Source organism: Mytilus trossulus, chromosome 6 (genome assembly GCF_036588685.1).
Source record: "Mytilus trossulus isolate FHL-02 chromosome 6, PNRI_Mtr1.1.1.hap1, whole genome shotgun sequence".
In the NCBI taxonomy this organism is placed as follows: Eukaryota; Metazoa; Mollusca; class Bivalvia; order Mytilida; family Mytilidae; genus Mytilus; species Mytilus trossulus.
In genome coordinates, this window is record NC_086378.1 from 9263413 (window position 1) to 9288536 (window position 25124).

General features: G+C 32.8%; 2 protein-coding genes across 3 annotated transcripts in view; one reads left to right on the plus strand and one right to left on the minus strand.

The window, feature by feature from the left end:
* LOC134720728 (phagosome assembly factor 1-like) overlaps positions 1–18190 on the minus strand; it is a 38835-nt gene extending 20645 nt beyond the window's left edge. The window contains exons 1-3 of the mRNA XM_063583188.1: positions 17994–18190; positions 15377–15459; positions 12445–12528 (exon numbers count right to left, since the gene is read on the minus strand). Coding sequence (XP_063439258.1) covers positions 12445–12528; positions 15377–15459; positions 17994–18057 — 231 coding nt within the window. The 5' untranslated portion in view covers positions 18058–18190. The remainder of the gene's footprint in view (positions 1–12444; positions 12529–15376; positions 15460–17993) is intronic.
* A 6050-nt stretch (positions 18191–24240) lies between these two features.
* The window catches only part of LOC134720729 (core-binding factor subunit beta-like), a 39156-nt gene continuing 38272 nt past the window's right edge, over positions 24241–25124 (plus strand). For both annotated transcript variants that reach the window (XM_063583189.1, XM_063583190.1), the window contains exons 1-2: positions 24241–24434; positions 24561–24647. In XM_063583189.1, the coding sequence (XP_063439259.1) occupies positions 24273–24434; positions 24561–24647 (249 nt within the window). In that variant the 5' untranslated portion in view covers positions 24241–24272. The remainder of the gene's footprint in view (positions 24435–24560; positions 24648–25124) is intronic.

Consider the following 25124-nt stretch of genomic DNA (forward strand, 5'->3'; position numbering starts at 1 on the left):
CGGTAGGTTTGTAGGAAGGCGGGGCTTATTTCAATACACAGTTAGTTGTGGATTTGCAACTTCGGCACTGTTTGGTTATTTAAAACTATTAAAGTTCTGTTTAATATTGTTGATATCAAGGTTGTTGATAATAAATATTTATAGTTTACATTAGTTGTTTAGTGCAGACCAATTGAAGAAGGTTCTTAGAATTGAACACTTTAATACAAAAATAAGAAGATGTGTCATGATAGCAAATAAGACAACTTTAGTCTAAATTCAACAAATAAAGATAGTCGGTAAGATAAATTCGTTACATAGTGTGCTAGTGAGCTAATATGATATATACAGGGTAAGTAAATTCCATATGGGGTATGAGCTTTGCTCTCACCCCATGTGGAATTTACTGACCCTGTATATATCATATTAGGTCACTAACACACTATGTAACGAATAATATGATAGAGGGATAAAGTGTCACACAATTTTTCCATTATTAATATCATGTCATTATTTATTTCAATTTTTTTCTCCATTTATTACATTTTCCTGATTTTGGGTATATACTGCTTGATTTAATGACTATTTAGAAATTGAAATTGAAATTAACTAATAAATACTTTCTCAATCTTTTAAACAGCATAAATATGCAAAAAAATGTTATTTCTGCTAAAAAAAAATCTAAATACTTTATGGATTCAGTGTTGTAATTTCAGTCTGAAGAAATAACAGCAGGAATATTTGTTATTAAATGTTAAATAATATTATTTAAATTAGCAAAATAATTTAGAACCTTATAACCCTGCCATATAATTTGCAATATTTGTTTTGAAGCCTAATTGCAGGTGCCTTTCTTGATCAATAATACCAGAAACTTCAATAAAGATGATAATTCACTAAAAACTTGAACAATTATCATTAAAATATTATAAAACAGACAGTCACTTTCATTTGATAAATATTTTTTTATTTAAATTGTTTTTGAAAAGGTGGAGATGATATTACGATGATAATTTACGGCCAATTACAAGTTCAAAGTAATAATTTATTTCTTTAGGACAAGGACAGCTGCAATGGACAAGTGTAACATGATTGAAAGAAAAATATAAAAAAAAATGTTCAAATCATCGAGAACTGTTATTTTTAAGGAGTTGTTTAAGAGTAATTTATGGAAAAACATTTTCACAAGAGACTCGAGACAAGAGAATATATGAGACAATTCATAGAAAATGATACATGGAAAAAACATACTGTCAAATGGAAATTAAATGAGGTTTATTTTTTCCTATGTACCAAAAAAAGATAAAATTGCAAAAATATACCCTTTCATTAATTTCATAAAAAGAAGTTTCCAATAAATAATGTTTTTTTAAGGCAAAATAAATTTGAACATACGAAACAGGTGCATTCTAAATATTTCAACCTACTAGAAAATAGCATTAAGATCTAAAATGAAATACAGTTGAAAGTTTTGAAGTTAAAAGGTTTAATTATGCTAATTGAGAACATTACAAAATTATACCAGTACTATGATAAAGCAAGCGATGAAATTTTTCGTAATACTAATTGCTTTGTTATAGATTTCTTTTATTTCATACATGTGACCTAAATGGAAACTGTTTTGTCATACTAATTATAGATTTATAATAATCTTAAATACATTGCAACACTCCATTTTAACTCAATAATTAAACGGTTCCGCAGACTTTTTTCTGATACAAGATCCTATAAAAACACGACTGCAGTTGACAGAGACAAATTCAGACCGTTGGCCGACAACATTCATTTGAACGGGCTAATAAGATACTACACAAAGTTCAATTCGTTTTTGCAAATTTGGGAATTGTTCGATACAAAGGGACAATAAAAATATAATTCATCATTTATAGAAACACAATAAAACAACATCCTGCTGAGAGGGGTTACAATGAATAAAATATTTGTTCTGGTGAAGTTTTTCCCTGCAAGATATATGACTTTTAGATTTATTAATACCTTATAAACAATAATCATTACCACAAAAGAATAATTCATTGAATTCAACACAGAAAAAAATTCAAGAAATATTACAAGGAAATAATCCAGTTCAATATTCTAAATTTTTTCATTATGAACTTTATCATTTTTCATTCGTGTTATTGTTAAATTCTAATTTGAGATGTGATAAATTCATATAAAATTGTTTTACTTTACAATTGTGATGAGTCTAATGTTGGTTATTGAGTTATATTTCTTTCGCCAAATTCTATCTTCAATAATTTTTTCTCGAAATGCGAAAAACGGTGACCACCAGCAGAAACCCTGGTAACTTGTCATTTGCTTAGTTAAGTTAGTTAAAGATTTCGTGGGTTAGGTGATTCACGAATTCAAATGTCCAACGAATAACAAATTTTCTTTAGGTTTAGTTCTCATTGGGGGGTTCCGATCCCGGATCCCGCTTACTGTTTTGTCAGATTCCCATATCCCGCTTACACTATGTACGTAAGCAATTCTTATTTTTTTGTCATTTAACCGGGTCCTGCAAGACTTCATTTCCCGTTTTCACGCCACAATAATTTGACTTTCATGTGTCACACTTACAAAAAATCGGCAATCACGCGCCATGCCTAGACCCCAATGAGACCCACTTTAGTATACAGATATTGGCTAAACCAGGAAATCAAGTTTTCCTCAATCCACAAAAATATAAACCCACCAAAATAAATGAATCCACAGCTCTGTGGCAGGGGCATTGAAATTGACATCAAATTTTTATTTTATTCCATTTAATAATAAGCTGTTACTTCAAACCTTCAGCTTTGACATAACCTTTGTTTTTCTAATGAACCAATGCATTGCTCATAGTATAACATATTGTTGTAGCAAAAACTCATCCTATTGCCCTTTATGCTGTACATCAGGAAATCAGGAGGAATATATTGAACTTTATGTCGTACATCAAAGTTATATAAATATATATGTTGTACATCTAATTTTCTTACATGTTGTACATCTAATTTTCAAATGGTGTCTACAAAAATAGTGCCCTTCTTGCTCATTCTTGTGATTAATAATGATGAAAACAAAGTAAAATAAGTTCATTGGGTGTTAAGTTTAATTCAAATAAAAACGCTATGACATTTTTGTTGAACATCTAATTTTCATATGAGGACTAGAAAATGTACATGTCAGCATGTGCCCTTCTTGCTCATTCTTGAGTGATTAATAATGAAAAAAAAAGTAAAACAAGTTCATTAGGTATTTATATGTTTAGTTTAAATCAAAACACTATGACTTTTTACATATTTTTTTTTAAAGTCTTATAGCGGGTTATTTTGGCGGGTGTAAAATTTTTGATCAATACCTTTGCCTTTGCATGTGCCCTTTTTCAATAACAAAATTTATTTTGGCAATATTGTTCTATCTACGAAAATAAGCGAAAAATGTACACCCCGCAAAAATAACGCGCTATATGGTATCAGTCTGAGGTGAAATCTAAACACAAAGAAATTTCCCGAAAATTCATTTATTGTGTACACTGTTCATAGTTGATGGAATATTTTTTATTCATTAAGATTGTAGGAAGTATCTTTTGTACTCTGTATTGCAGAGGCAGATTTAGAGGGGACTCAGTGGGCATGGGCTCCCTCTTTTTGTTGAATATTTTGATTGATTATTCAGGCAATCATTGAAGCATGACTGGAGTAGACCAACCACCCTTTTTAAGGCAGTCAGTGTCTTCTGTATGTGCTCTTTAACGAAATTATTGGGTTTTTTCTCATGATAAACTTTTTGTACTTTACTCTGTTCATTAACTTTTCAAGAAATATTGATTTATACAGTGGGTTGTAATTGATTCTCTGGAAGAAATGAATGTACTCTATGATGTACATATTACGTTTTCAGGAAGTGTTTACTCAACTCTACATTGTACAATATATTAACACGTCAGGATCAATATTAACTGGCCTTTAAACACTGTTACACATTTAAATAAATAACTTATCATTATTTCCATTCAAGTTTAAAATCGCTCCTGCTTTTTTCTAACTAATGGTACACAAGAGAATTGTCTATTGTTGAAATCCATCACCTTATGAAGTATTTTTTCACTTTTTCATCCAATGGTTTGAATTTGACATTTTGCACCTTTCTTGCCTATGGCCTGATTTTTAATTTGATATGTTTTTGTCAAATCAATTACATGAGTATTGCAACTGCTATGGAGATTTTTTAACTTAATGATACAGAGAAAGGGCCATAACTTTCTGAAAAGTATGTCATCCATGATGATACATGAACACCTAACAATAGCGGATTAGGACTGAATTATCCAGGTTAAGGTGTTTGGTAAATTACACCTAGTCTGATAACAGAAGTAAATTAATTGGGGTCATCTGATTGGTCAGTTAATTGTTGCAATGCAATCTAGACATAGAAACAATAGATTGATTGTTTGTATTGAACACCACTCTCAGCACTTGTGAAGGCCAGTTTTATTAAAAGCGGAAGACAGTTGGAGAGAACCACAGACAAAATGCAGAATTTTTTTTATTAAATTAAATTAAGATACAAGTGAATTACTGTATGCACCTGCCACGATTGGGGTTCTAACTCACAACCTCAGTATTGTTGCACAATCTAACATCATGTCATATTACATGTAATTACGGTTTACAGACATACGGTAACAAGCATTGGCAAGACTTACAGTTTCAAATACAATACAAAACTACTTATTAGGAATGTTTCTATAACGCAATACACAGAGCTATTCTTAGATTTATTTTTCCAATATTTTTACCTCAAATGAAGTTTAATTATAACCACATCAAACTAGGTACATTAACCACAAATCATGTGTTATTATTAATAGAGACAAAAGGAAATGGCTTCCTAGTTACATCAGAGACTCCTCCAATCCCATTTGTAGGAAGCTACAGGCCTGTGGGATTCTGACGACTATCAGAAGGATTTAAATCTCAATATAGTTGTTTTTAATTTTATTGTTTTTATTTCTTCATTTCTGAGAAGACAAAAATGTCTATTCAACGACAAAACACACATTACGGAGACAGATATTAATGACATTAAAGACTATAATGAAATAAAATGATACCCACACACTTATAACTGTCCATAGTATCTCTAGAACTAGAATACTATCATCATCAACTGACAAAATAGCAATGAATTAAGCCTACTTTTTTTCTGGAGACTTATTTAACAATTTAAGCATCGTTAGAAGTCTCAAAATATTACAGTATGATAAAGTAACATGAAAGCCGTTTTCATTAATTGCAACTCTTTTTTTTTATACTTTAAGTTCCGTTATTTGTGTCATACAAGGAAATATTGAACACTGTTCCCATAGGAATCATATAAATAAAGATTTTCTTTATTTTTTTTCTCTTTCAAATCATGCATAAAGTGCTCAAATACACATGTTTACAAAATGAGGATATTTAAATAAATATTTAATAATAATGATGCTTGCTTAAATAAAAGGTATTTATTCATGCATTAATACATGTGGAATGCTTTACAGCATACAGTTCAAGGTTTTAATTGTTAATTCCAATCAATATATATTATTCATCCTTAATTATGTTTTTCACACGTAACAAAACATAAAAGTATCGGCACGACTATCAGTAGGTGTAAAAATCATTTCACAAATAAACAAAAAATCTTCTTTTTATAATGAGTACAAATTGACTCTAGATATTTGTGGTCAAATTATTCAATTAAAAAACTGAAAATATGAAGAATGAGACTTGATTGAAATATCAAAGTTAGATGGTGCTATCCTCTGGCAAACAAAACAATATCTAATGAGTAAACAAAAACAATAACTAAAGTGTACTGTGGAAGCCAGGAACAGGATTAATCAAGAGTGTTTCTTACCCCCACACACAAAATATACATCGTTGGTCATTATGTACTTTCATTTTCTACCCTGGGCCACATATAATGTTGTTTTCATATACTTTTTAAACAATATTGTAACAAACAAAAAACAACAAATAACAAAAATTAAGAAAGCAATCTGACAGTCAACTTTATAAATTTTTCGAAAGAAGACAAAAAAATTATGATAGAGAACAACATTCTAAGGTCACCCCATACTTATTAATTTTTTCAGCTTATAGTCAAATGAAAAATTCTGACCTTTCAAAATCAGATAATACATATTTTTTTTTTAAGAATGGGTGTGGGTGGGGGGGTATTACAATTACTATATTCTGTACAATTTTCCAAGATATTTGCCAAAATAACAAAATATAATCAACAAGATGCTGTCAGAGTGACAGCAAACCAGATTTTTTAACACTTATTTGTGGCATGGCATTCCTCAAAAGTGACAATCATCAGTACTTTAACTTGACCTCTAGTTTACCATCAGTCACAACATATTAAAATTCCATAAGCATTGGTTGAACAGTCCATGAGTTTAAGCATGGACACAAATAGAAGCACCATCTTTCAAGGACCATAACTCCTGAACAGTGAAAATGCAAAAAATCATCAATATAAAATTTGACCTCCTATTAGTCATCAGTAACAACATATACAATTTTATAGGCTTTGGTTGAAGGTTTCATGAGATAAAGCACAAATACAACTGGAAACATGATTTTTTAATCTTTCAAGAACCATAACTCTATGTAAGGAAAGTATATTGCTATAGCTTAGTTTAAGCTATAGCAATATACTTTCCGCCACGGCCCTTAGTTCAGTCAGTGGGCCCCCCCTTAGGAAAAGTTCTGGATCCGCCACTGAAACTTTCCAAAAATTGCAGTTGTATCAGCATTCTGTAAATCTTGTATGGAAGTTAGTAAGTAAGTAAGTAGCTCTAAATAGTCTGTTCATATTTGTCCTTTTAAATTTTCCCAATTTTTTCTGTTTTTCAATATATAAGATAGTAAATTTTAAACATAAGGATTACAACAGAATTTGTAGTTATACATGTAACACAATGTCTGACATTTAATATATTCTATTTTATGAATATATTATATAAAGAATCACTGTTTTAAATTAAAAACAGATCAAAAGGTCCTTGTTTCAGCTTGTTAAAATTAGGCATGCAATGTCTTACTAATAATTACTGTCAAACTGTACCAATCACCTCACAAGGCTATATGTATCTTAATGACAGAAACGAAGATAGAATAATATTTTGAATAAAAAGTCAAACCATTGATTTTTACTTTACCAAAGACATGCATTATTTTTTTTGATAACTTCTGTTAAATCTACTAACTGCACATACTCAATAATAAACCAGAAATGAGGTCAAGTAAGGTTGGCTTAAATTAAGGAGGAGTTAAGCAAGTAATTGTCACCAGATAATGATTCAAAGACCTATTTTTACATTTTATTTCTTAAAACGCCTCAGTGGTTTGTACTATTTTGATATATCCATGTCATTCTATTCATTGCATTACATTAAAATTATTCAAAGAAATATTTCCAAATAATGTTCTAATTTTCTTTCCAAAATAATTGAATCACTGTACACCTATGGGCATACCACTGCAGATCTTACAATCTTGGATCTGATGATGTGTGCCAAATGTCACTGTACTGTTACTCCACAGTGAGTGACCCGTTTTACAAGACCACTTGAGAGACAGCATATATGTGGTCTCATAATACAGGTGGCCTTTTAATACAGTTTTAATCTATATGAAATGCACTGGGGAGGGATCTAAAATTGATTGGCTTATAACACAGGATTTTGCTAAATACAGTTTGTCTCTTAAGTAAGTTTGACCGTAAAGTCACTCAGTGTTTATCTTTTTGTTGTTATATTTCTTAAAATTGAATAAAATTTTAAAAATTTGATCAAAAGAAACTTTCTTTATGAAAGTAAGTGTCTCAGATATATGTCAATAAAACAATCAAACATTGCATGATTCTTCATCTTTCCAAAATAATGATAATGACGGACATTAAAGTTGCATTGTTAAAAACTAGCACAATAGGTACCCAACACTTTAACAATTATGGTCAAATAATGAACCCAAACAGTACCACACTTTTGTAAAGATTTGGCCACAAAAACAGCTGGACTGACCAACTGCCTTCTGCATTATTACACCAACTGTGGTCAATCTTAGATAATGTATTTAACATGATTGATCAGCGTCTATTTCTTCCTGATTTACGGCACAAATAACAAAAACATAATTATATGTTTTAAGGTGGTCATTTAAGTCTTGATGAGGTTTTGGCCTCTCTAAGGAATAACTGTTACAGATTTCCCTTTAATATCGTAAAACTCTATCTAATTAATGGTCAGCTGTGGCTTATGGTGTTTAAATGTGAAAACATATATAATACATGTTACCACATGACAATCAAAAGGATGAAATTTAAAAGTTCTAAAGCTAATGCTGATTACCGATATGAATTTATAGATTAATAGTATAATATGGCTTCTTTCAACCAAAACACAAGGGCTATTAGAACAAACAAAAAAATTTATATTAACTGCCAGTCAGATCCAGTCCCAAGTCAGGAGCCTCTGGGCTTTGTGAGTCTTGTATGGTTTTTTTAATTTTAATTAATTCATATTTTAGAGTTTGGTGTGATGTCCATTTTCATTGAACTATTACACATTTTGTTTAAGGGTCAGCTGAATCCGCTTTTTGGTGCTGGATTTTTTACTGTGTTGAAGAACCATTGGTGGCCTTCAGCTTTTGTCTGCGCTTTGATCAGGTTGTTGTCTCTTTGACACATTCCCTGTTTCAATTCTCAATTTTACTTTCAGACTTCTTACAACAAGCAAAGTTGTGAATTCTTGTTAAAAACATATCTTTTTTTTTTGTCAATACATTTATGTAACAAGTAATCATTGTCTGATTAACAAGAACAAAAGAACCTTAATACAGATACACATTGTATACTGTTGAGAAATACAAACTTTAATCATCAAATGACAAGATAATGAAATGCATCATTACATTTACATTGAAATTAATTTTGAAACAAAATGTCAATTAGATTTTACACAAAAAAAATATTCCCTGAACTGCACATCATTAGAAATTGAGAGAAAGCAATCATGAGTTCCATGTATGGTCCATCTTGGATAATAAAGTGGCAAAATCATAAAATAGAATGCTTGAAGGCATAGGTGGATCCAGGGGGGGGGGGGGGGGATGGGGGGGGGGGGGCAGGCCCCCCTCCTTTTGGGAAAAAAAATGGTTGATTATAAAGGGAATCATTGAAGCATGACTGGAGCAGGCCCCCCCTTAGGAAAAGTTTTGGATCCGCCACAGAAAGGGAAAGAGAAATATATAGTAATTTTCATCATGTAGAAAATGTGTAAAAATGATCCATAATTGGAATACTAGATTTATCTTCCAAGAGCAAACCTAATAAGCAAAGACAAGATGTGACCTCTAAAAACTATTCAGGGAGTATAAAAAAAATTGTTTTGAGGACTCCTTTGATGTCAAGGTTGTACACATGTTAAGTGTTTGATACCAGACCAGTCTACTCTACCAGCATTGAGTAATGAAAGCAAAGACTTGCAAGTCTGAGGTCACAAATACTGTTCTTCCTTGGAATCTTGTAAGCCTGAAGTCACAAATACTGTTTTTCCTTGGAATCTTGTAAGTCTGAAGTCACAAATACTGTCCTTCCTTGGAATCTTGTAAGCGGTCACAAATACTGTTCTTCCTTGGAATCTTGTAAGCCTGAAGTCACAAATACTGTTCTTCCTTGGAATCTTGTAAGCCTGAAGTCACAAATACTGTTTTTCCTTGGAATCTTGTAAGTCTGAAGTCACTAATACTGTCCTTCCTTGGAATCTTGTAAGCGGTCACAAATACTGTTCTTCCTTGGAATCTTGTAAGCCTGAAGTCACAAATACTGTTCTTCCTTGGAATCTTGTAAGCCTGAAGTCACAAATACTGTTTTTCCATGGAATACTGTAAGCCTAAAGTCACAAATACTGATCTTCCTTGGAATCTTGTAAGCCTGAAGTCACAAATACTGTTCTTCCTTGGAATCTTGTAAGCGGTCACAAATACTGTTCTTCCTTGGAATCTTGTAAGCCTGAAGTCACAAATACTGTTCTTCCTTGGAATCTTGTAAGCGCTCTCAGGTCTACAATTCTTGTAAGATTTTTTATAAATATTCAGTCCTGGCTTTTTAAATTGTTACTTGGATGGAGAGTTGTCTCATTGGCACTCACACCACATCTTCCTATATCTGTTGAGTAATGACACACAGAATGTCTCATGCTATGCAAGAGTAAGAACTTGAGAGCCAAGTCTGATTGTTAGTTCCTGCCAGGTAGGGAACAAATTTTGGAATTTTATTCAAAATGCTTTAATGATAATTTATGAGGCTTTGTGCCACATCTAGTCTTATATATGGTGTGGTTCAGATGGTGCTGCATGCAAGATTTTTTTCTTGAACTTAAACAACTCTATTTCTTTGAAAATTATGTTACTTGCAACATGAAGAAGATTTATTTATTTATGATACATACTTTACACTTATTATTTCAGGATAAAGTACATGATAACTAATATCAAAGCACCCAAGAGACCACCCGTAAATTCCATTTGAACAAGAAAAATACATGTAAAATGTACATAAATTCTTGTATCCTTTACAAAACAAATGTCAATAAATTACTTCTCAGTAACAAGAACTAGAAAACATTTCTTAGAAATATATTTTTTTTAATTATTACATGCAGTAATTTACATGACTAAAAGACTTTAAGTCTGACATAAACACTTTCTTATAGAATTTTAAACAAATGCAATGTGTTAGATGCATCTTTAAAAAATAGAAAATGTGAGAAACAAGCATTGTTGTCAATATTGTGTAACTATTATTTTAAAAGAGTTTTGTAGCTGATTAGCAATTTATGACCTGAAAATAAATAAGGAAAGAGTTGACAGACTCCTAAAAAAAAAGAACCATAGTACAGTTTTGTCTTTATCTGACATTATGGCTCCGAAAAAAAAAATAACCATAGTCATTAATCTCTGCTGTGGAATTAAGGCCAACAAGTGGAAACTTAAGTCTCCTCAGAGGGGGTCTCATTGGGGGGGGGGGTGATCCCGGATCCCACATCAGATTCCCGTATCCTGCTTACACTATGTATGTAAGCAATTCTCATTTTTTTTTGTAATTTCATGTGTCCTGCTCAACATCATTTCCTATTTTCACGGCACAATAATTTGACTTTCATGTGTCACAGTAACAGTCACTCTTACAGAAAATCGTCAATCCTGTGTCACGCTTAGACCCCAATGAGACCCACCTCAGAGTCTCTTTCACCATCCCTCAAAACATCCATGTATATTGTATAATATTCTTTTATGCTCTCTAGTGGTCAGAACACCAGTAATACCAATATTTTTTTTGCAGTAACCTTTTCTAGTTAGTGTAATATTATAGCCAGACATATTTTTGATGATTAAATATGAAAATAAGGAGATGTGGTACGATTGTCAATGAGATAACCACAGTGTATCCACCTGAGACCAAAGGTCAAGGCTTTAAACAACTAAAGATCATCATACCACCCTCAACAAAACCCCTACAGTATAGCAAAAGGCTATAAATCTAATGGTATGACAAAATACTAAACAATTCAAAACTCAAAACCAACCAGCTTATTTATTGCAAACAAAATGACAAAATAAACATGGCTGAGAGGAGTCAATGACAACTTATGAATCATAGGCTCCTACAAAAACATTGTTCCATTACCTCTCTACAGATTTAGGACACTGTCTACTGCTTTCAGCATGAAATATATACTGAAAAAGGTCAATGATTAAAAATTCTTGTACCTAAAGTGCTATTTTTATATGTTTAAAGAACCTGCAGACAACTTATAACTACAGGGGCGGATGCAGGAATTTTCGAAAGGGGGGGTGCTAACCCAGGGCAAAGGGGGGGTGCAAAACATATGTCCCGATACAAATGCATTGATCGGCAAAAATAAAGGGGGGGTGCGCACCCCCGGAACCCCCCCTCTGGATCCGCCACTGAACTATGACGTCTGTTAGAATACACTTCTAGACTGAATTTGAGAGATTTTTATTTTTAAAAACATCATCTGGGCTACTGAAAATAAAAGTTAATCAACCTTTTTGTTGTCACAGACAATTGGGTAAACATTGGTGTCTATCCCTGTAATAGACTAGATGTTTTCTGTTTTGTATTGATCTAATCAATTCAGTCCTTTTCAACTGATTTTTATAGTTTGTTCTTATGTTGTAATCTTACACAACTGTCCCAGGCTAGGGGAAGGGTTTCTACCTTCAAACGAAATTAATCCAGCTCCATTCTGTATGTGCCTTTCCGAAGTCAGTAGCCTGTAATTCAGTGATTATCGTCTGTTGCTGTACGTCATCTCATTTATATATTTGTCAACAAAAATGGGGAACAACTGAGCAGGTTCCTGCTAGTTGCAATTATAGGTGTACACATGTATCTACTAACCTTAAGTCTTTGTGAGACAGGATCAAAAATCAGTCTGACACCATCTTGAGACAGGTTCAACACTAGGTCCATCTGCAGGGGATACTATAACAAAACAAAAATAGGATTCATATCCCTACTTATACTTGTGTGTATTACTAATTTTCTGGCAACTTATGGATTGATATAGATTCATTGGTATTGAACCCAACTTTCAACACTATTAATTGTGCTATTTCGATGAGGTCAGTTTTTATTGGTGGAGGAAGCTATAGGGCCTGGTGAAAACCACAGACCTTCTACTATTAACTAATTAAAAGTCTGTTAAATTGTACGAAGAGCTGTTTCAAAAATACATGAAAGTCTTGCAATAACCAGGCCGCCTCTTACATGTCTAAGAGGTCCGTGTGTGACAAACCTACAGGCAATTTCCATCTCTACCCAGCAAACCCTCTTTTCTAGTGGAAACATATGTTCTGTTATGTTACAAAAATGTATGTATCCCTAAAGAGATCTTTGCTTAAAATTCTTTGGAGAACCTATTTAATTTATTGTCTATCATGTGTTCTTGTCCTGAAAATGCATGAACTATTAATAATGTAAATTGGAAGATGGACAAACACAAATCAATTAATCACAATAAATAATATCTATTGGCATTACACTAGCACGCAATCAATTTATCAACAATACCTTCCATCATACCATTGCATGAAAACAAGAGTACTTACCATAAAGTCTAGTCTGCTTTCCTGATCATGATTGATACTTATATAAAAGTCTCTCAGGTTTAAAGTTTTACTACAAGTACTGCATCAACTTAACATTACCAATGATCAATGTAATTAAGGTCAAAGTCAGCTAGACAGTCATATGTATACATGTATGTGTTCTGAACAAATTATTCAATACACCTAATAAAGTTGACACATTGCTTATACAAGGCGCAAGCCAGGGCCAACCGTGCAAGGGCTGTATAGCCAGTCAAGGTTGTTAAAACCTTCCATTTGTTGTTGCTTATATTTTAAGAAAAACAGAACTTAGCACACAATTAACCAATGGACCATGCAAAATGAGCTGAAAGGCATTGATTTCGCATTCTTATTTTAGCGCAGCTACATTTTACCAGAGTCAAAAGAATTTTATTTTTCATATTTTTGAATTATGCATATGTTTGCTGGTATTAAATTGAGAGTGATACAGTACATGTAACACTTATTTATAACACAAATTTATCAAGGATGAATTGCTGCTTTCACTCACTGAGATGCTCTATCAGCCACTACGAAAAATCAAACTACAGTTAGATGGAACAGTTGAATACTGTAAATTCAGAAATTATTGCGAGGTTTTTATTATTGCGAAAAATGCGACTGAGTTGTAAACGCAATAATTAAAACTCGCATTTTGTAATATTTTAACTGAATTAAGCATGACTTTTCTCAAAATCGTAAAAATTAAAATCGCATTGAAGTGTAAAATGATAAAATTGCAATAATAAATGCACGCAATAATTTCTGAATTTACAGTAAAATGTTTACAGTTAAAATAATAAAGCATGCAAACCAAGAGTTAAAATGCCTTGCTTGACAACTTTGTTTGGTTGTTTGCTCAGACATTTTAATTATCATTGACACCTTAATTCAATGGAGAGGCAGAGTAACAATTGGTTTTCTACATATATATAAAAGAGTTGATTGTACAATGGATGTTATATTGGAAACAGTTTAAATATTCATTGACCAATCAAACCTTTGTGTTTAGTAAACTTAGTAGACTGTTATACTCCACCTTCCCATTGAATTTAGGTGTCAATCTTAAAAACAATGCCAGAGCCAACAACCAAACAAATTTGGCAAGCAAGGCATTCAAACTCTTGGTTTAGTTTAAACATATTTATTTAGAGTGGATTGGGAAACAAGTTTTGCAACTTATATTAATCACTTTCCACTTTGCGGGTGCGAGTGCTGCCTTGTAGCGGCATTAGCCTACTCTTTTTCGAAATCTACAAGGGTGTCTTTAACGTGCAAGAGATATGGCTCTCTCTTAACACTGGTCAGCCATTTATTGTCCCCTTCTGACGGACTATCATCGTTTCCTTAAGACCATCTTCCGACGGACTATCAAACTCTTGGTTTGCATGCTTTATTGTTCTAACTGTAAATGTACCGAGGATTCATTAATTTTTCAAGTGTACCAATTTTCTTGCATAGGCGGATCCAGGGAGCGGGCCCTGGGGGGCCTGGGCCCCCCCCTTTTGTGAGAAATATTTGGTTGATTATATAGGGAATCATTGAAGCATGACTGGAGCGGCCCCCCCCCCCCCCCCCACCCTTAGGTCAGTCAGTGGGGCCCCCATTAGGAAAAGTTCTGGATCCGCCACTGTCTTGGAATAAGGAACTTTGGTGGATATGTGAATAAAAGAGGCGTCCTTCAGCTGGCCCCTAAACAAATTAATATATACTAGTTCAGTGATAATGAACGCCATACTAATTTCCAAATTGTACACAAGAAACTAAAATTAAAATAATACAAGACTATCAAAGGCCAGAGAATGCATAGTTTTGTCAAAGATTGCATACATTGTACAAGCCCATAGAAAATGTGTACTTTGTTAAACATTTGAATTCCAGGTTAAGATCTGCCTACAAATTCCACATAGATTAGGAACGCACGAATGATATAAATCCACAGTCAGCAATACTCAGTATATATGGTAAAGGGTCACTTATCCATAGCCTATACCTTACATTATTTATAGTGAAATCTATTTTAACCGAACCTCTTCAGGACTTTGTTGGGTTTTGGCCGATGTTTGGTTTGATCAGGTTCACGGCGCATACAATTTGATATGACAGTGTTTTAGAAAATGTTTGGTTTATACAGGTTTTTGGTTTAAGCAGGATTTGGTTTAGCCAGGTTTCACTGTATATAAGAATATTATTAAACTTACCTGATCACTATACCATACTTGTACCCCTTTAATGAACCTATCTTGTCTTTTTAATATACTGATAGCCTGGTTGAATGGCATACCTGTAAAACAAAAATATCCCATTTTACAGAGTTAAAAAAACAAATTTATAAGGTACATCCATCACCAGGGTGAATGATTGGTGTTTGCCTATCATACAGTATCAGTGCCGTAATAGTAGCAATGATTGCCTGGAATTCAGAATAATACGAATACATGCAAGTAAAGCAGTAAGAAAATGCAGTTTGCTTTCATACATGTATATGAGTAAGGAATAATCTTCTCAAACATGCATACCAGCCTGTTGTTCAGTGGTTGTGGTACTAGTTGGTTCATGTCTGTCATATTTGTATTTTGAAAATTGTTTTGTTATAAATTAGGCCATTAGTCAAGTTAGTTTACACAATTGAATTGTTTCAAGTATATGTCTTTAAAACCCAAAGAACAGTATGATAATGGGTCATTCTCATTGTTGAAGGCTGTAATGTTATACTTTATCTTCTTCTATTTAAATACAGGCAATTCTTATATTCCTGTATAGTTTTAACATATCGATTCATATTTGATTGGCAAACAACTTATTCATTTGTTATTTCAACTTATATAAATCCCTTTCCACTTTGGGGGTGTGAGTGCTGCATTGTTGTGGCTTTTGTCAGCTTTTTTTTAAAATCTATTAGGGCTTCTTTTTCATGGCTCTCTCTTCACACAGGTCAGCCATTTATTCCCCTTCTGACAGATTCATCGTTTCTCCAGACCATACTCGCAAATGGTGTCTAGGGAGAGTCGAAAATTCAGTCCCTTAAACTTGGATTGAACTAAGAACCTTTGTTAGTAGCTGTAGAGTCCAATGCACTAACCACTACATGTACACCAGGGCTCTCTCTTAATTTTCCTGTGCTAATCATATCAATTAAATCAAGCCTCCATGTTTGGCCCTATGGTAGCCTATGGTTGAACAATTAACACCAAAGATAATATAAAACACCAAGTTTAAGTACGTCACAAAATTATTGCTGTGTGTTTGTTTAATCTACATTGTCTAAAGGTACATGTATAGAGAGAGGGTTGAGATCTGACTATAAAAGCTCATCAAACCCTGCAAACTCAAGAAGTTGGAGCAAAGCTTTTTAAGTCAGCCTCGGAATAATGTGTGTGGGTAGAGCATGTCTTCCTCAGTGTCCTGTTAGCTAGGACTACAAATCCGACTCAGCGTCCCTGTATGGTACAAACCATGTCATATAAAATGATACACACATATTTATCGACATCTTCTCGTCCGGATATGACATAGTTGCCATTGGACTATTAACACTAATTTATCATCACCATCTAAAAACTAATCGAAAATACTCCGGCAAATTTGCAACACTCAAAAACTATCGTCCAAAGAGTTTTATGTAAAGCATCCAGAAGGTGAAGTCGTTTACATTTGTGAGAAGTCCTCTTTAAAAGGTGAATAAGATCAAGATGTGCAAAAGTCAACACATTTCATTTTGACATTTATATATGCAGATCAGATTCGCAAGGTGTCATAAATATACAAGTGGAGCTCATTGTGTGAACAGTTTCATAGTTGCATTAAGGCATACAGGAGTTGCAGTGCACGCGAATGAAAGGTGTGAATTTTCCATAAACTCTTTATCGATAAGCACACATAAATATGAGGGAAAGATTAGCATTAATAGTTAAAAGAGTCTTAAATTTAAAGCAGTATTCGTCAGATCGAATTTTTAGCTGTCGTTTGAATTTTTACATCTCTGCCAAGTCACAATCCTCTGTTAGTCTGTTTATTAGTCTAGTATGTTCCTTTTATTTTATTTCATTATATGTTTAGGAGTTAAGTATGGCGTCTGTTGAGACAGAACTAATACACTTTTTTGTTAAGGGGTCAGCTGAAGTCAACTTTCCAGTGCTGGATTTTCTCATTGTGTTGAAGAACCTTAGGTGGCCTTCAGTCCTGTTTTTTACTCTTTTGTTGGGTTGGGGTTGTTGTTTCAATTAGAGAGTGAATGAGAATACACCTTATCGCTATTTGTCCGCCATTACTGGATATCACACAGGTTCCCGTAAAATTTTGACGTCATAAAACAAAATATCTGACGCCACAATGGAAAAGTTCAAGCAGCTCGGACAGCTGGCCGATAAGGCTACTAGCGTTTTAATAGGTGTATGAAATCGAACAACATTTTGGTAGATCAATCTCAGATTCAAGTCTTTTTTCTATCGAATAAAGATCAATAATTAACTTAAAAGGTTTGGCAATTAAATGTAGAACAGTTAAATGAAATCTTGATCAAGAAATGAAAAATCTTAAGTCTATGATTCCCAAATTTTGTCATTTATTGTCTTGTCCCTACATGTATTTTCATCCAATAGTGATCAGCTGTTTTGTGACATTCGACCTTCACCGTTGTTATTTATTTTTTTATGTGACGATCGATGACCATTATACATTTCGAAAAGATAGAAATAAATAACAAATATCAGCACTATGAATTTTGATATCATATATTTCATTTTTTTATAATTTGTAGGAAAAAGAAGACGAAATCTGACATAATGACTTGTAAAAAGATGACTTCGTCATACTCACCAAGAATAAATTCCCATTGCTCGTTTCCAAGTGACCTTTCCGGGACTACTTCTAGATCGAGCATGGTAATTTAAAATTATTTTTTCTATCGGCATTAAGATAAAGGTTTTATAATGAAACGTTATAAAATTATATAGACATTTTTAGACTGTTGATTCTGGTTTGTTGTCATTATGATATCGCCATTTTTGTTTTGGTTTATACAACATGCGCAATGCATCTTTAATTTAGCGCCAAATTTAAACAACCTGAAATATACGTATAATTTATCACACCTTAGAATCAAGGATTTGTAAAGTAAATACTATTTGTATGTCTTGCATGGGTACACATGTGCACTTAGAGCATAGATCCCCTGATATTGTTTCTTTTTCTTTCTATTTTCTACAAGCGAATATTCAAATTATATTCAGTAGAGTGCACCCTGATAGTTGACAGGTCGAGGTGATGAATCAGTTTCACATAAAATATCAAACTATCCTAGATAATTAGTCAATTTAGCAGATAAATTAATAATTTATCTTCATTAATTATAAAGCTACGAATTTAAACCTTATCAAGGATCGACTTACGATCTTTCGATATGAGTAAATGAGTGTTCTGGGTCACGGTATACATCAATGAGACAGCAACCCAAGTTCTACCAAAAAAAAAGAGAAAAAATGCACATTCTTCATGATTTACATGACCACATGCAGTATTAAACTATAGACGGGTGTCTACACACATCTGTAATGTCAGGATTTGTTTTTATAAGAAACCTTTCACAGATTTCTATTTCCGTAATTTTTTTATGGAGGTTCACAATAATTTCAGGACCTCAACAATTCTGTCTGAGGATATTTCAACTTTCACAATGTGTTATCATGTAAGGAAATAATTTTGAATATATCCACCAATATTTAAGCCTGATCGAGCCTCTTCGTGGGGTTTTGATTATATGTGATTACTTTGCCGTTTTTATAGTGATTATATATTTGATTGACAGATCAAATATTTCATGATTATGCAATATTTCAGGAGCTCCTTTTAAATACAATAATTTTGACTAAATGTACACCTCATAGACTATATAAGTATCGGTCTCATCAGTATTTATGCGTTTAACTTTAAGTGTGTTCTGGTATTGAAGATGCGTTTAATTGTGTTATGAGTGTCTATTTTATCCACTCAGATCACCAAGCTTTTTAAAATATGCTGATCATATAAGATCATATAACATTCGGATTTAGCACCATACTGCGAGGTTCACGTCCTTTGAAGGTTTCCAAATAGATATAGATTTGGATGAAGATATCAGTCCTTTTCGTGCACCAGTCATACCTAGCTTTTCATAGCCGGATCAAGTGGGTCCTTTGTGGGAAAAATTTGGTTGATTATATATGGTATCACTGGAGCGGGACCCCTTATGTCAGTCAGTTCTGGATCCGCCACTACTTCTTTATTAAAGAAACACTTTCTTCTAAATCTAACAAATATTTTTTTAGCCATAAAGATTACGAACATCAGTTTTGGTAATACAAATTAATTTTTTTCGCTTTCATTTTCGAGATATGACCAACAAGAATTTCTTCCTTTGTAGCTATTCGCACGTGCAGTTAGTTTAGTCAAATGTATTTCAGACATCTCACCATTCTTGTCTATACTGAAAACGGCTTTAATTCAGACATTGTTTAGACATGACTTGTCAGACGAACTGCTTTAAACAGGGATTTCTTTTTCCATTTCCCTCGCTCTGTGTCCAATACTTTCTTCTTCTTAACCATGACAATCTGTTAGTTAAATATGAAGAAACAAGAATGTGTCCATAGTACACGGATGCCCCACTCGCACTATCATTTTACATGTTCACTGGACCGTGAAATTGGGGTCAATACATTAAAACTGGCATTCAAATTAGAAAGATAATATCATAGTTAACATGTGTACTAAGTTTCAAGTTGATTGGACTTCAACTTCATCAAAAACTACCTCGACCAAAAACTTTAACCTGAAGCGGGACGGACGAACGAACGGACGAACGGAGGCACAGACCAGAAAACATAATGCCCCTCTACTATCGTAGGTGGGGCCTAAAAATATATTTATCCATGTAGTAAACAGTCAGTCAGATTTTAATATGTTCTATCTTTACATAATTATGTTTCATTTCGTTTTAAAATAACAGATGTGGAAGTATGGTTGTTGCAATTGAGACCACGTCGTTTAAGGAACATGAAAGCAAATGTCTAGCAAAGGATTAATTACGTATATACTTGAACACCTGTTGGTGACCTTCCGCTGTTGTTTTTTCTATGGTCGGGTTGTTGTCTCTTTGATACATTCCCATTTCCATTCTCAATTTAATTGCAAACAAACTCAATAAGTTGGAGCAAAGCTTGAAGTCAGAATAATGTGTGTGGGTAGAGCATGTCTTCCTGTGACCTGTTAGCTAGAACTACAAATCCGACTCAGCCTCCCTGTATGGTACAAAACCATGGTCCATATAAAATGATACATATATATCGACATCTTCTCGTCCGGACATGACATAGTTGCCATTGGACCATTAACACTAATGTATATCGTCACCATCTAAAAACTAATCCAAAGTACTCCGACAAATTTGCAAACACCTTGCTTGAATTATCGCGTAAACAAGATCAATTTAAACCCAATCGGTCATAACTATCACACCATAGATGTAATACCCCATATTACATCTATGATCACACAAAGAGTTTTACAGAACGTAAAGTCGGTTCCAAAGTTAAACGTCCTCTTTAAAAGGTGGATAAGATCAAGATGTGCAAAAGTCAACACATTTATATATGCAGATCAGATTCGCAAGATGTCATAAATATACAAGTGAAGCTCATTGTGTGCACAGTTTTATAGTTGCATTAATGCATACAGGAGTTTTAGTGCACGCGAATGAGAGATATGAATTCTCCATAAACTCTTTATCGATAAGCACACATTAATATGAGGGAAAGAATAGCATTAATAGTTGAAAGAGTCTAAAATTTAAAGCAGTATTCGTCAGATAGAATTTTTAGCTGTCGTAACTAAAGGGTCAATTGAGTAAATATTTTATGCTTATTGTTTATTTTAAGCAAAAATATATTGCATCGTCATCTCTGGTATTACCATACCCTTGGCATATATATACTACTCATAGTAAATTTGCAACACATCTATTGAGATTAATCAGGGGGATCTTCAAATTATAAAACGGCCCGGGTCATATCTTTGTACATTTTTTTTAAAAGGATATGAAATATTAACAGCATGTCTGATTTAAGGAAGTCAGCTGTTCAGTTTAAAAATAAATATCTTTCCATAATCTAGTATATATTGATAAGGGATAAATTGAGGAATCAAAAAAGAAAAAAATAATCGGGGTCAATGTGCTTGTTTTCGAGATATTAGCCTTTGGAATTTTGGCTGGAAAATATTCTCTCTTGATTTTTCGTAGTTTTATCATTGACCAGTTAAAGGTCTCAAAAACTATCAAAAAAATAATTAGATTTTATAACACTTTTACAAATGGCTTATAATTATATACATGTAAAAGATTTATAAACAGAAAAAAATGGGGGTCCATGGGCATTTTTTTTTTAAGGCAAATGGATAAAACCAGAGGATTTCAATTTCGGAAATCAATTAATACAGAATCAACTAGAAAAAAGTACGATACAAATATTTGTTTTTGTGGGAGGAGTTCCACGCAGATTTTTACGAGGGAAATTATAGTTTCTGCTTTTAAAACAAAAATTTTGACTTCCAATTTAAACCCTTCCCTCAAAGTTTGTCAACAGTATTTAATTTCGCCTATTAATATAATTGTAGTCCTAAATAATACACAACTTATTGAAGATAAAGAAAACACAAATATAGATATATCAAAATTCTGTTTTCTTTATTTTCTATTACGGAATTGTATTGAAAAACTTTTTTAGTACATTTATTTTTAACTTGAAATTAAGGATTACGCATTGCATGATATAAAAGATACGCTTCTTTGAACAGGACATTTCAAGCAAATTGTTACATTGAAGAAGAAATCTTTCAAAAATGTTTTAAACGGCCTGCTCATGCTCATGACGACACTTGAGCATGATTTTGACAGCAAAGAAAAAACTGCTTAGGCATGATAAGAAACGCCCCCTTTCTCAGTGCTAAAAAAAAATTAAATGAAGCTGATTTGTTATTCAATCTATCGTAGTCAACATGTAATGGACTTCTGTTTGACAACACACATAATATATATCAGAATAGATAAAATAGTACGAATGCTATGTCTTATCAATGATTAATTGATTTCTAACACACAGAGCCACTACTTTTTTTTCTGTATCAATATCTACTAATTCAATACAGTCTTTAAGTTTTAGTGTTATATACATTCAAAACGTTGTATGCAAAAAGGTAAAAATACGACAAGAGACATTTTTTGTGTTATTCGTAAGTCAAAGATTTAAATCCAAAATAAGAAATTCAAAATGAAAAAAAAAGAAAGAAAGTTATTAGCAGACTATGATACTACTTTTTTTGTAATGTTGTTACTACATTTTCTAAGGGTTACAAAAAAAGTAATGCAAGAAAGAAAAGAAAAACTTAAAGAGATGAACAATGAATATATAAAACTCAGATGTGGTCGCAGAGTCAATGTTTAAACTCGAAAACGTCCAGAAAGAATAATTCGAGTAAAAAAGATAAAATAGAAAGCTCATAATGCCATTTATGGATTACTACAGTTTCTCTGATGTTTCACTGAAATGCAATCGACAGAGGAGTCCAATTAAACATTGTCTTGACAGTCCCACACCTTCCCCACCAACCTTTTCAAAATCGAAGATCCGCATCTGACCGGGAATATGTTTATAACAAGGTTATGTCAATGTTTTGTAGCGAAAACGGCTTGAAATTCAAGGCGGCACTCATGTTCAACCCCGTTTTTTTTTGTTTGTGGGCTTCACATTACTTGGTTTTGACACTGAGAAAGCGGTTTGCCATTTCATCATGTTTTTTTCATTGCCATGGCCTTGTGGATATTTGTGTCCACTTTTGAGTTTTGAACGAGTCGGCTTGGTATCTTATGCCTTTTTTTCTGTAATAATTTAAACAGAATTATATAAGTTATCCAGGTTAAAAAATACCACTGGAAGTACGAAATGTCATAGGTATTAAAGATTGTTTGAAAATTTGATATCATTCATTTACGGCTGCTTTACCAAATTTGAACAACTTAATTGTGGATAAATGAACGACGAACTGACGACGAACGGAAACAACGATCTCAGTACAACTAATATAACAAACAGAGGACGAAAAAGAAAAACGGATAAAGTCAAACATGAAGTTCCGTACAAGCTAATAGATAGTACTTGCTTTTTTGTACATCAGAAAGGACACAGTTATAGACGAGTTTTTCAATTAGACCGAATATATATAATTATCAGTTTTTGATCATGCTTAATTGTACAATTTCTTGCCAATATGACGAATTAGGTCAATATCAAAGGTGTTTTATCGTTTCTTTCTATTTTTCAGGATGATTGTATTCTTGTTTTTTTTTTTTATTATTTTTTCATATTTAAAATCATAAATTATTCAATTATTATTCGTGATATTATGGACTTTTACATTTACAGAAAACAAAACAAATTCCAAGAAACGTATATGCCTGTAGGTAGGTGTTTTCAGACGCTCCTGTGCATGACAATTCTTTATTAAATTTTCATCACCTTCATCCTCTTTTTTTTTCTCTATTCAAAAAAATAAATTGAAAATTGTCAATATTTGTTTGGTGGTGCATATCGCAATCACGTTTTCAACCTTTAATACTTTTGCTTTGATTGTTTTGAAATTATTCAACATCGCAAAGACAACAACACGAAAACATCACGATTTTATATAATTAAGTCATTAACATAATTAAAAAAATTCTGATACTTTATCGAAGTCTTGTTTTGTTTACTATAAAATCGGTAGTAAGTTGTAAATGTGTAGTAGAAAATCTAGGCCACGTCATTCCATATAAGGAATAAGCTAATGAATTATTCATGAGATATGCCTTATATGGAAGATGATAATGAAATATTGATCACGTCGTTTGCATAATAAGCGATTTCCGCTTACGTAGCGTAAACACTGAATTCCCGAAGTCGACAATATCCAAATAAGGTAGTCCCCGGAGATCTCCGTGATCCCGAACATTCATGAATACATTTCCGTCAACCAATCGGAACAGTCGGTTGTATTTCGTCACACCGACAATATTGTTGTGATGTAGTAATGAATGAAGTGACCTCAGACAGCATGCTTTCATTTGTAGCGAACACGTTGTGTTGCGAAGTTGGAAATAATAATTTTAGAACTATGCCAAGAGTTGTCCCTGATCAAAGATCTTCGTTTGACAACGACGAACTATTTAGAAAATTAAGCAGAGAGTGTGAGGTAGAGAAAAATATAGTGTTTTCATTCTTACCTGTGGAGTTCATATAAGTTCATTCATTGTACCGTGTCGCAAGTTTTACCAGGAATATATATATATATGTATAAGGATTATGTCTTTTATTTCAGGTAAAATACACAGGATTTAGGGATCGACCAACAGAGGAAAGACAACTTAGATTTCAAACTGATTGCAGGGAAGGACACGCAGAAATAGTAAGTTTTCTCACTTTTCACACTTAATGAACTTTTTAAGTTGCGGTAAAATGAGTAATTTCTTATATACAAAACACCTTTCTTTCCAACAGCATGTAAATTTTATTAGTAAGATAGGTTAGTCCTCTTTATTTTATTATATCATCTTAACAGGTTTTGCAAAAACTCAACATTTGAAGGCCCGAAAAATTTAGACATAACAAAGTTATTGTTGAGTGTACAAAAATAGATTTTTTGGAAAGACCAATTTTGACCGCTTTTATTTACAACGAAACCGCAGATATATACGTGTGTATATATATTGCCTATTTACTACACAAGTAAAGGAAGTTCTAAGTATGTCTTGTTTCCTGCTCCTTTGCCAAGTACACAACTTACATTTTATTGAGCAAGTTGTCCGCTAAAAAAAATTTAACATATATATGAGACACTCCCAAAGTTAAAATATCGTTAATATGTTCCTTAAAGTTTAAAAGA